This window comes from Hippopotamus amphibius, chromosome 7, assembly GCF_030028045.1.
Source record: "Hippopotamus amphibius kiboko isolate mHipAmp2 chromosome 7, mHipAmp2.hap2, whole genome shotgun sequence".
NCBI lineage: Eukaryota > Metazoa > Chordata > Mammalia > Artiodactyla > Hippopotamidae > Hippopotamus > Hippopotamus amphibius.
This window is the reverse complement of record NC_080192.1, coordinates 128,733,776-128,746,128: the sequence shown is the minus strand read 5'-3', so window position 1 is coordinate 128,746,128 and position 12,353 is coordinate 128,733,776. Positions and strand designations below refer to the sequence as shown.

Genomic DNA, 12,353 nt, shown 5'->3' with positions numbered 1-12,353 from the left:
AGAAAACCCTTTGACAAAATGCAACCTCCTTTTGCATCATACCTCAGCAAACTAGGAACAGGACATTTCCTTAACCTGCTAAATGATGTACACTTAACATGATACTTTTAATGGTGAAGCTTTCAATCTAAGCTGTCTCTCTTAAGGGTCAAGTACAAAACAACAATGTATTAGAGGTCCTAGCTAGTACAGTAAGGCAAGAGAAAGAAGCAAGTCATAGAGGTTCAAAAGGAAGATGGTATGAAAGTGCCTTTTTACAGACTACCTGATTATATACATTGAAATTCTAAGCCACTCCCTCCCCCCCCCCCGAAAAAAAAGAGCAGCTATAATGAATAAGTGAATGTAGCAAAGTTGCAGGATACAAGGTCACTACACAAATAAATTGTATTCTATGTTTAGCAACAAACAATTGAAAAATGAAACTTTAAAAAAATTATCATTTATGGTATTATCCACAAAATGAAGTAGGGATAAATTTAACAAAATATGCGCAAAACCTAGGCACTGAAAACTACAAAATACTGTTGAGAGAATTTAAAGAGGACCCAAATGAACAGGGAGCTCTGCCATGTTCATGGATGAGAAGGCTCATTATCACTGTACTCAAACTCCTACCTGTCTTTCCTGAACATGCCAGGCACATTTTTACCTCAGACCCTTTGCACTTACTGTTCTCTGCATAAAACACTCTCCTCACGTATTCATGTGACTTGTTCCCAAACCTCTTTGAGGTCTTTGCTCAGAGGTCTTCAGTAAGGCATTCCCTGATTTCCTCATGTAAAATGGCTCTCCCTCCTGTTCTTGTTTTATGGCATTTATCATTACTAACATTAATTTTTTTTTTTAATTTTTGTCTCCTCTCCCTGGAATGTAAATTCCCTCAACAGAGGATTTTGTCTGCTTCATTCAGTGCCAAGTATATAGTAAGTGTGGTTTGTTCTGCTGGAACACACATTACTATAATGTGAAATAGCTTGTAGACAATACATATACAGAGATACATATTACATTGCACTAGAAGTGCTTGTATTATCACTTTATTACATCTTAGAATGTAGTTGGAAAACTTGAATTTAGCTTTGGCTTTGTCAATCATTTCTCAATTCCCAGGAACTTATTCTGTCTCTTGCATTTCAAAAATTAAAATCAGTGTAGTTAATGGCATGCAACAAAAGAAAAAAAATAGATAACTGAATTGGACTTCATCAAAATTAAAAATTTTCATGCATCAAAGGAAATTAAGAAAGTAAAGACAGCCTACAGAATGGAGGAAATACTTGCAAACCATATTTCTTATTTTTAAAACATTTTTTTTGTTTTTATTTTTGGCTGTGTTGGGTCTTTGTTGCTGCATAAGGGCTTTCTCTAGTTGTGATGAGCGGGGGCTGCTCTTCATTGCAGTGCTCAGGCTTAGTGTGGTGGCTTCTCTTACTGTGGAGCACAGGCTCTAGGCTTGAGGGCTGCAGTAGTTGCAGCACGCGAGCTCAGTAGTTGTGGCCTTGTGGGCTTTAGAGCACAGGCTCAGTTGTTGTGGCACACGGGATTAGTTCCTCTTTGGCATGTGGGATCTTCCTGGACCAAGGATTGAACCTGTGTCCCCTGTGTTGGCAGGCGGATTCTTAACTACTGCGCTACCAGGGAAGTCCTGCAAACCACATTTCTGATATGACTCTGTTTTCTGGAAGATGTAAAGAACTCTTACAACTCAACAAAAAGACAGCTTGTTTTATTTTCTGTTTATTTTTAAAATTTATTTATTGACTATGTTGGGTCTTCGTTGCTGTGTGCAGGCTTTCTCTAGTTGGTGGCGCTTGGGGGCTACTCTTCGTTGTGGTGCTCAGTTTGTTGGGGCTGCTCTTCATTGTGGTGCTCGGGCTTCTCATTGTAGTAGCTTCTCTTGTTGCAGAGCACAGGCACTAGTCGTGAGGGCTTCAGTAGTTGCAGCACTCGGGCTCAGTAGTTTTGGCGCATGGGTTTAGTTCCTATTTGGCATGTGGGATCTTCCCGGACCAGGGATTGAACCCATGTCCCGTGCGTTGGCAGGCAGATTCTTTTTTGTTTTTGTTTTTGTTTTGGCAGGCAGATTCTTAACCACTGCGCCATCAGGGAAGTCCCAGAAAGCTTGTTTATTAAAAATAGGCAAAGGACTTGAGTACACATTTCTCCAGAGAAGGTGTACAGATGGCCAACAAGCACATAAACTGATGTTTAGCATCATTAGGGAAATGCAAATCAAAACTACAATGAGGCATCACTTCATATGCACCCCTAGGATGACTTACAAAAAGGAGAATACTAAGCATTGGTTAGGATGTAGAAAAATTGACTCCTCATACATTGCTAGTGGAACTATAAAATGGTGCAGCTGCTGTGGAAAACGGTGGTTCCTCAAAAAGTTAAACATAAAATTACTGTATGACCCAGCACTTCATTTCCTTGTATATACCCCACGGAGTTCGGAACAGGTACTCACATAAACACATGTACATGCATATTCATAGCAATATTTTACCAAGGCTAAAAAGCAAAAACAGCCCAAATGTCCATCAGCAGAGGAGTGAATAAACAAATTATGGTGTATATACATATGATGGAGTATTATTCAGTCATAAAAAGGAATGAGGTACTGATACATGCTACAATGTGGATGGACCTTGAAAACATTATGCTAAGCGAAAGAAGCCAGACACAAAAGGTCACGTGTTATGTGCTTTCATTTATATTAAGTATCCAAAATAGAGACAGAATACAGACTGGTGGTTTCTGGGGGAGTGGTGGGAGGGGATAATGAAAGCCACTGCTTAATGGGTACGGAGTTTCCTTTTGAGATGATGAAATGTTTTGGAACTGGATAGAGGTGCTGATTGTACAATATTGTGAATATACTGAATTGGTCACTTTAAAATGGTAAACTTTATGTTATGTGAATTTTACCTCAATAGAAAAATAGGTTAACAGCATGTATGGCCTGCAATCAGACAGACATGGAATTGAGTCCTGGTTTTTGCCACCTGTTACTAATTCTGTGATCTTAAGTAAATTAAAATTTCTCTTCTATAAAACAGGCATATTAGGGGAATTCCCTGGTGATCCAGTGGTTAGGACTTGGTGCTCTCACTGCCAGGGCCCAGGTGTGAATCCCTGGTCAGGGAACTACGATCCTGCAAGCTGCGTGGTGCAGCCAAAATAAAATAAAAAAGTAAAATAAAATAGGCATATTAGTGCTTTCTCAGAGGATTTTTGTTAATATTAAATGAGATAGTATACGTGAGATACGTAGAATACTTAAGAATTATTCAGTAAATATTAGTGTTAATTGATTTTTCTTTTGCAGTTGCTATTGGTTTTTATTTTATTCTTTGTTTGTAGAATGGAAATAATAGTATGGACTAGGATTGCTCTGATGATTTAACGAGTTATCTATGCAAAGGGCTTAAAACAGTACCTGGCACATTGTAGATTCTCAAAGTGTTTACTGAGCTATTGCTATTAAATGAAAGGATCTTTACAGGAAATTTTTTTTGCATTCTACATTTTTACATCTGCATCCTGATAAAGAAGCTAATGTTCATATTGGAAAATGGCCTTTTCAAAATTTGTGCTGTTAGTGACAGAGCTAGGACTAGACTTGGTCTTTTAAATTTCAGACTAAGCTACATTCAAAGTATTGTAGGTGTGTAATTCTTATTTCCTTTCCTGGTGTGGTGAAAACACTTGATTTTCACCTGTTAAAAACCACAGGTATTTATCATTTAGCTACAACTTGTTTAACTTTGGTTGTCTGGAGTGTATTATTTAGGTTGTTTCTGCTTGCATTAATTACTATTAATTAGTGTCATCAGAAACCAAGCTTTGGAGAACTGATATTTGTAGTAACTAAAGTTGCAGTTAACTTTTCTTGCCACTGGATGGTGCTTCTGCAACATCATTAAGGCAAATAAATGTTTTGGCTGGTATTGTTTCTCACTTTCCTGAGCAACTGAAAATTGATAAATGAGTTAGACTGTGGTAAATTGAAATACTCTTTTGAACTGGGTCCCAGGAATCTGTAAAAAGTGGGGATTTCCTCTAGTATGTTTTTACGTAAGCAAAACCTGGAAAAGAATCACGGGTTGGTTCAAACCCTATGATTTTGCTCTAGTCTGTGGTAAGTTAACAAATGATAGTGTTGCAAGAGAATCTGATTCCTCCTGGCAGAATCTTAAAGGGTGATAGGTTTTCCTAACTTCTCTTGGTAGTTGAGCTATTGATTTTGCTCTCATCTTTAAATTGTATCAAAAACTTCTCTATCTTAAGTATAGGTTTTTCCAAGGTATGTCTGAGGGTGTGGAAAGTACTTGCTGGAGCGACTAAGGTATTTACTTGGAAAAAGTACACAGTTGTAAAACTTGTTTTTGAGAGTGACTATAGAAAGAAGACTGGAGGGAATGAGACTGTAGGGGTGGCTTGGGGCCATGCTAGAAATTTGGTGATCAAGTCAGAGTGTTTGCATAGTAGAGAGAACATTTGTAAACATACCTCCTCCTCTACTAACCTTTTATTTCTATTAATGTAATAGTTACAGAGTTTTAGAAGTTAGATAGTACTTGAAGGCCTATGACGACAGCAGCAGCAACAATAAATCCTTGCCGCGTGCTCACTTGTGTGTTACCTTTCCCAAACATTTTTCGGCCTTTACTTCTGATATTCAACCCCGTATTCCCATGTCATGTGTTTTTAACTTCTAAAAAGCTAATTTGAGAAATTTTCTCTTGTTGTTATGAAAGATGAGAATTGAATACTTTAATGCCCTAAGACATCCTTCGTGCCTCTCCCTTCATCTTCTCAAATAGTTATAACACGTTTTATTAGCTGCTAAACCAAAGAGCGTACTATAATTGCATTTCCTTTCTTGGACAACTTTCTGTTTTTACTGCTGTAGTTTACAGTCCCTTCATTGTTACATATGCTTAGATTTCAAGGCACTATTCATACTTTATCCCAGACTCTACAATAGAATTGCCAGACCCTCTGAATTCTTTTTTTCATTTGAATTCCATTAATACCATTTCATCCCCTCCCCCTCTTAGGAGGTATACCTCTTGGAACTTTCTCCACATTTTAGCATATTATTCTGTCCTGTTGTTTTCTGTTCTCATTCTCTGAACTGGTTGCTTCTCTAGGCCACTTTGAACTGCCCTTTACATCACTTTTTTGGAGGGGAGGTGGGGCATGCTGCATGGCTTGGGGGATCTTAGTTTCCTGACCAGGGATTGAACCCAGGCCACAGCAGTGAAAGCACTGAGTCCTAACCATTGGACCACCAGGGAATTCCCTACATCATTCTCTTTGCTGGATTCCTCTTCTTCCTATTCTTGGTAAAGCAATCTCTCCTAGTAGTGGTCTTAGAAAAGATGCGTGAGAGCTAAATATTTTGATATCTTTGATGTTTGGAAATGCCTTTATTTTACTCTTGTTTGATTTTGGCTGGATATAGATTGAAAATACTTTTTTATTTACCTTTTTGTGTTCTGGATTCTTGTGTTGCTGTTGAGTTGTTCAGAGTTGTTATTCTTGATTGTTTAATATGGCCTAGTTTGTTTCTCTGTAAGCTTTTATAATATTATCTTTATTCCTGAAATTCATCTTTAGCCCTGAAATTTTTTGATGATGTAACTTGGTGTAGATCTTATTCATTATGCTAGGCACTGGGTGAGTCTTCCAGTCTAAAATAGATTCCTTTGATTTTGTTAAGCTTTCTTGCATAATTTTTAAATTACAATTTTCTGTGTGTCTTTTTCTCTGTTCTTTCTTGAACTTCTGTGAGTTAGATGTCAGACTTCCTGGTTTGATCTTCTGACTTGTCATATCTCACATGTATTCCATTCTTTATCATTTTGTTGTATATTCTGGGAGATCTCAATTTCCCTTACAGCCTTTCTGTTGAATATATTATTTCTGCCTTTTTAATTTCCAGGAGTTTTCTAGTTCAGATTCCTGTTTCTTCCCCCACCCCCAGTCTTGTTCTGAGAAGATAAAAAGAAATATAACTTTTCCTCTGCATTGCCCTGTTTCCTCCAGGTTTCCTTTTTTTGTTTGTTTTTGCTTGTTTACTTTGATATCTCATTGGAACTTTGTCCTTCACGTTTTGGCCTAAGGCTCTAAAAAGCTGATTGGAAGTGAAGTAGACAAGTGTGGAGCTTGTCAACTGGTGAGTTTCACCCTAAGGGTGAAGTATCTGTGTCTTTTCTCAGGGACCCTTTTATTTTCTCTAGAAGATGTCATTTATGTGTTTATTCAACAGTGATTTCTTGAATGCCTGCTTATATGTCAGGCATAGCTCTAGGTGCTAGGATAAGTAAATATATACAGTATATTTAAGAAATGTTAAAGATTAAAAAGTAAGGAAGAGGGTTAAGGCAGTATTAACAGACAGTGGACATGGGATGAGAGACATGAGGAAAAGTTGCAATTTAGGATATGGTAGCTAGGGGAAGGAGTGCTGATGGAGAAAAAAAGTATTCCAGGTTGGGAGAACAGTATATGCAGAGGCCTTGAGGTGAGAATCTGCCTGACCTGTGGAAGCCAGTGCTGTTAGCTAGATCATAGTAAGATGATATAGAAAATGCTGAGCTCAGAGTGAACAGGGGGAGGTGGGCAGAATGTGTAGGACCTTATGGACTGTTTTAAGGACTTTTGCTTTTAGTCTTTGTGAAAGATGAGATTTGGAGATAGCCAATAAGCAGTTTGGGTATCTTAAGTTTGGAGTTCAGGGGAACAGTCTGGACTATGATATAAATTTAAGAGTTACCAGTGTGTACGTGGAATTTAAAGCCATAAAATCAGGGAAAAGGAGGTCACTCCAATTTTTAGAAGAGATCAGAGAGATGAGAAGAAATCAATAATGAAGATTGAAGAGTGGCCAGAGAGGCAGGAACACTAGCAGAGTTGTGCAGAAAAGAATGAAGAACTGCTTCAACTGCCGCTAATTAGTTTGAGGATAGACAACACGAGATGGTGAGGGAAGCTCATGGAGTCTAGGGTGAGGTTTCTGTCTTGAACAGTTAGGTAGATAAATGGCTTAAAGCAGTCTAAATTTTTGGAAGTTTTCCAGTGTTACCTGGTTTCCATCACGAAGGGTTTAGAGGTTTTAGATTGTCCTAATTTCACTTATATTCAGGAAAGTTTTCTGAAATAGTATTGGTTGTCAGGTTTGTCATTAAGATTAATTAATAAATGCTATGCTTAACTGGGATTGTTCAGTCCTGTTCAGAGTTGTTCATTGACAACCAGGTCCTTTTAGGATGATTTTTCTTGGTAATTCCTAGAGAAACAAAAATATAGGCTGTAGACATGGTCTGAGGTTTATAAGTGTCAGACAAATGGCCCTTTTTTATTTCTTTTGATTGGGTATGGGAAACAAACCGAAAGGGCCAAGCTGAAGGTTTTAGTTGGTTAAAGAGCAGAATGATCCTGGGGAGTCTATAATACTTTTGCTTCGTGTACTTTGACACTCTGTGTTACTAGATGCATAAACATTAGTATTTTTATGCTAATTCATTGACCTGTTCATCATTATGAAATGCCCCTCTTTACACCTGGTAGTATTCTTTTTTTTTAATGTGTGAGTTTTTTTTTTTTTAAAGGAGAGAATGTTATCTTTTTTTTTTTTTTAATTTATTTTATTGGCTGTGTTGCATGCTGCACACGGGCTTTCTGTAGTTGCGGCAGAGTAGGGGCTACTCTTCATTGTGGTACATGGGCTCCTCATTGTTGTGGCCTCTCTTGTTGTGGAACATGGGCTCTAGGTGCGTGGGCTTCAGTATTTGTGGCACAAGGGCTCAATAGATGTGGCTCATGGGCTCTAGAGCGCAGGCTCAATAGTTGTGGCGCACGGGCTTAGTTGCTCTGTGGCATGTGGTATCTTCTGGGGCAGGGGTCGAACCCGTGTCCCTTGTATTGGCAGGCGAATTCCCAACCACTGCCCCACCTAGGAAGTCCCCCGGTAGTATTCTTTTCTGCAAGCTAGTGAAGGCTTTGTTGTTTGCTAATGGGGAACATCTTTTTTTTCTTTTGAATTAAAATATTAGATATTTAAAATTTTTTTAAATTTCCTAATTGTAGAATCTCTCTATATAACTATTTCTTCTACTGTCTTGGATCTTATGTTACACAGGTTTAAAATTGTACACTTTTGCTCAGAATTGCATACATAGTAGATTTCCAGAACCAAACAAAATTTGGAAATGTCTTTACACCATTTAATTTTAGTATAGCCACGTTCAGAGCCATAGATACAATTTACCTTTTTTTTTTTATGTTGTAGGAATAGACTTTAAGATCAAAACAGTTGAATTACAAGGAAAGAAGATCAAGCTACAGATATGGTAAGTGATGATGATTTACTCACTTTATAAAGTAGAATGTCAAGTTCCTGAAGGTTGGCAGTAAAATCCTTGCTTGTCAACTGTTTAGATTTTAGGAAACTTCCCTTTCTAAGCCAGTAATCAGATGACCTTCTTTCAATGATGTAAAAAAGAATTGTTGCCATGGACTTTGGCGTCCATGAGATCTGGCTTGAGTGTTTTACCTTTTCCACTTACGCTGTGAACTTGGTTAAGTTACATACCACTGTGAGGCCCTTATATCTTCATATGTAAAATGGAGATAATATCACCTGTCTTAAAAGATTGTTAGAAAGATTACATATCTAGGTAATGCCTTTAGCACAATACTTTGCTCAGAAACACTTTATATAGAAATTAATATAATCTTTTTGTTGTTTGGAGAGTCTTAAGTTAAAAATTTATTTTCTTTAATGTGTTTATAACTTTTTATAGGCATTATTATTTTCATTAGTTTGTATAGGGTTTGCCCCATAGAAGCATAATAAAATTCTTTAGATTTGTATTCAAGTATGAATCATAGAGTTTAAAATTATAATAGCAGCATTTTCCAGTGAATATTAAGTGAGCACAGTGACCCTGTGAGAGATGTATTATTTCTTCTTCTTTTTTCTTTTCCTGAGCAGCCTTACTGAGGTATAACTGGCATACAAGAAACTACACATATTTAAAGTATATACAGTTTGGTAAGCTTTGACATACGTATAAAAATCTGTGAAACCATCACCGCAATCAAGATAATGAACAGACTCTATCACCTCAAAAGTTTCCTTAAGCCTCTTTGTAATCTCTTCTTCCTATCCCCGGTCCCTAGGCAACCACTCTTCTGCTTTCTGTCACTATAGACCTGTTTCCTTTTTCTAGTACTATATACAAAATGCAGTCATATAATGTGTTATTTATCTTTGTCTTTTTTGAGGGGGAGCGGCCTGGCTTCTTTACTCAGCATAATTATTTTGAAAGCTATCAATGATTTTCTGTGTCAGTAATAAGTTCATTACTTTTTATTGCTAAGTAGTTTTCCATCAAGATAAATCACAACTTGTTTATTCACCATAAAGCTGCTGCAGATCTTTGTATAGGCAAATGCTTTCTTTTCTCTGGGGTTATTCCTATTTTGTAGATAATGAAACGGAGGCATTTTGAAATAATTTAGCCAAGGTCTTACAGCATGTAAATAGCAGAGCTGGGATGCATTGCATCTCAGAATGTAGCGTTAAGAGTGACATTCTTAATTGCTGTACTGCCTCCTATAAATAGTAGGAAGCAGTCAATTTGTCAGTTGATTTTGCTGCTCTTTCCAGTAACTATCATTTTTCTTTGTTCATTGCCAGTCAACAGTTGTGTTAAATTTGAATTCATGTTATCTTTGGTTTTACTGTAATAGGACCTATCATAGAATGGTTACGAGGATTAGTGATCCATATAAAGCACTCTGAGCAGTCTCCAGTGCATAATTAATGTTCAAGAAATCATAGGTATTATTATTTGGGGCTCTCCCACGATGAGGCTAGAACCCTACGAATAGTAACGTTTTTGAGCAGAGGAACAAGTTAGCAAAGGAAATTGCAAAGCCGTAGTTGGAGAGTTAGAAAGGAGAATTTAGGAGAGAACAATGGCCCAAAACCCAAAAGACAGTTTCAAAAAGTTAGGTATAGTTAGGAGAAGTCAGGTATCTCCTAACCAGAATGTCTTAATTACCCGGCCATGTAATTAGAGGTACAATCTTTATAACATCTTTAAAGTTTAATACAAATTTAAATGAAATTTAGGTATTTTAAAGCATTTCCTAAATTTAATTCTTTTTGAAGCACAATCCACTTGATCATTGATTTTTTTTTTTCTTTTCTTTAACTGGGAAATAACTCAGCAAAAGAAATATGCCTCATATTCTGTTTCATTATGATTAAATTGATCTCAAGAGAAAGGATGTTAATTACTTATTCTGAATTTCAACCAGCCCCTCTCTCTCTTATTTTTAGCCTCACCTCTCATTCCCACCTTGTCCCTCTATAACATTTGTGTTTCAAGCCTCCTCCTAGGCTCTGCCACACTGGTTGGCTTTCTTCTCAACTGTCTCCCCTTTGTACAGGGGTACAGTTGTTATTTAAGCCAATAATTTTCAAACTTTTTTGACAGTAGGTAAAATACATTTTACATTGTAACTCTGACTCAATATACATATGGGAGTATATGTATATAACAGAAACAAAAGCATACAAAACTGTTTTTTTAGATATAGTTTTCTTTATACAGTATATAAAACCTTTGCCCTACTGAATATGTCCTTTTCCTCCTTCTACACTCTGTCCTTCACAAACTCTCCCTTCTGTTTCTTGACCTGTGACTTTAAACATTTTCCCCTTCTCTTATCATTTTAGTTTCTGTAGCTTTTAGAAATAAAGAGTAACACATAACTAACACTTGTTTTTAAACAGAGTCTTCCTCAGAAGATGCTCTTTTGAAATAGTAATTTCTCCAGTGTAGCCTTCAAGATTAATCTGGAAAAGATTTCTGCTGCACCGATAAAACTCAAGTATAGCAGAGAAATGGCAACATTTATAATTTAGAGTTATTTATAACACTTTAGAAGGAAGATTTGATGCAGTTTAGGTTTTCATGTGTATAACTGACTGCTTTTAATTTGAAATATCCAAAGATTAGGAATGAATGACTGGTTAAATTTTGTGATTAATAGTTTGTGATTAATAGTTTGTGATTAATAGTTTTTAAGAGGTTAGCATTATGCCAACTGATTTTGTTTCTTTGCTTGAGTTGTTACATATGCATGCTAATATTCTAGAGAGAAAAAAAAGTCATGTAGCTCCAGGTTAAGAGATCTGCTGGGATGTGTCTCAGTGATTCAAGAAGGCTTTTAGCATGAAAAACCCCATTACACTTAACTTACGATGATACCAAGATTCAAAATGATATTCTCAACTTTAGTGCTTTGCTTCCAGTTGCTACTAAGAAGCACAGTGATTTTTATCTCTCTTTAGTTTGAATGAATATATTCAGGTTCTTGGTTCAGCATGAAAAATTGTTCTGTGCTTGAATATAAGTTTTGGAAACTTTCTTTAGTCTGTGCTTAAAGCTTTGTCTTATTTTTCTTACTTGAATGATCTTCACTCCTTATTTTCTTTCCAGGAACCTTTTAGTTTAACTGTTGCATAAGGGTCTTACCTGTCCAAGGCACATATGTATAGACCTAAAATTAGCTTGTTTGGCTGGTAGAGAAGCAGCTGTGGCTTTTAAAATTCCAGATCTCTAGAAAGTTTCTACCAAAGTATCTTTTGCTATCTACATTTTCCAAAGATTAGTGGGTCCTGCCAGGAACGGTCAGAGTGAGTTACTTTAAGTCTGCCGTTTATTTTTTGCTATTTTTTGGGAAGGGGGCAGGGTCAGAAATGTTTGCCACTGTCAACATCTGTATTTTGTACCAGCAACAAATTTTAACATCAACACAGTTACCAGAAACCAGTAGTATCATATTGTAGAGAAATTAACCATTTATCTAAAGTGCCAGACACATGGGGGTCATCTTTGAGTTTTCCCATTCCCTTAACCCTAACGTCCGGTTTAGCAAGTCTTACTGATTCTATCTCTAAAATAGGTCTAGAATCCAAATACAGTTTGCTGTCTCCATTGTTACTGGCACAGCCGTGCACCCCCCCCCACCCCCCCGCCCCGAATCCAAGCTACCATTTCCTCTTCTTTGGACCACTGCAGTAGGCTTTTAATATTCTAACAGGTCCTTACTTCCCCCCTTTGCCTTCTTCCAGTACTTTCCCAGGTAACAGCCTTAGTAACCTTTTCCAAATATAAATATGATGATGGTTGACATTCCTTCCCCTGTTTATTATAACTGTTTTGACTTTCCATTGCATTTCAAATGAAAGCTGAAATTCTAAATCCAAATTCCATGAGTTTGCAGAGTGGGCCCCTGCCTGCTGTTCTGACCTCATT

At 37.0% G+C, this 12,353-nt stretch overlaps 1 protein-coding gene across 1 annotated transcript in view; it reads left to right on the top strand.

Moving 5' to 3' along the window:
* The window catches only part of RAB10 (RAB10, member RAS oncogene family), a 66,293-nt gene that overhangs the window by 38,416 nt on the left and 15,524 nt on the right, over positions 1–12,353 (top strand). Inside the window, exon 2 of the mRNA XM_057741455.1 lies at positions 8,309–8,369. Coding sequence (XP_057597438.1) covers positions 8,309–8,369 — 61 coding nt within the window. The remainder of the gene's footprint in view (positions 1–8,308; positions 8,370–12,353) is intronic.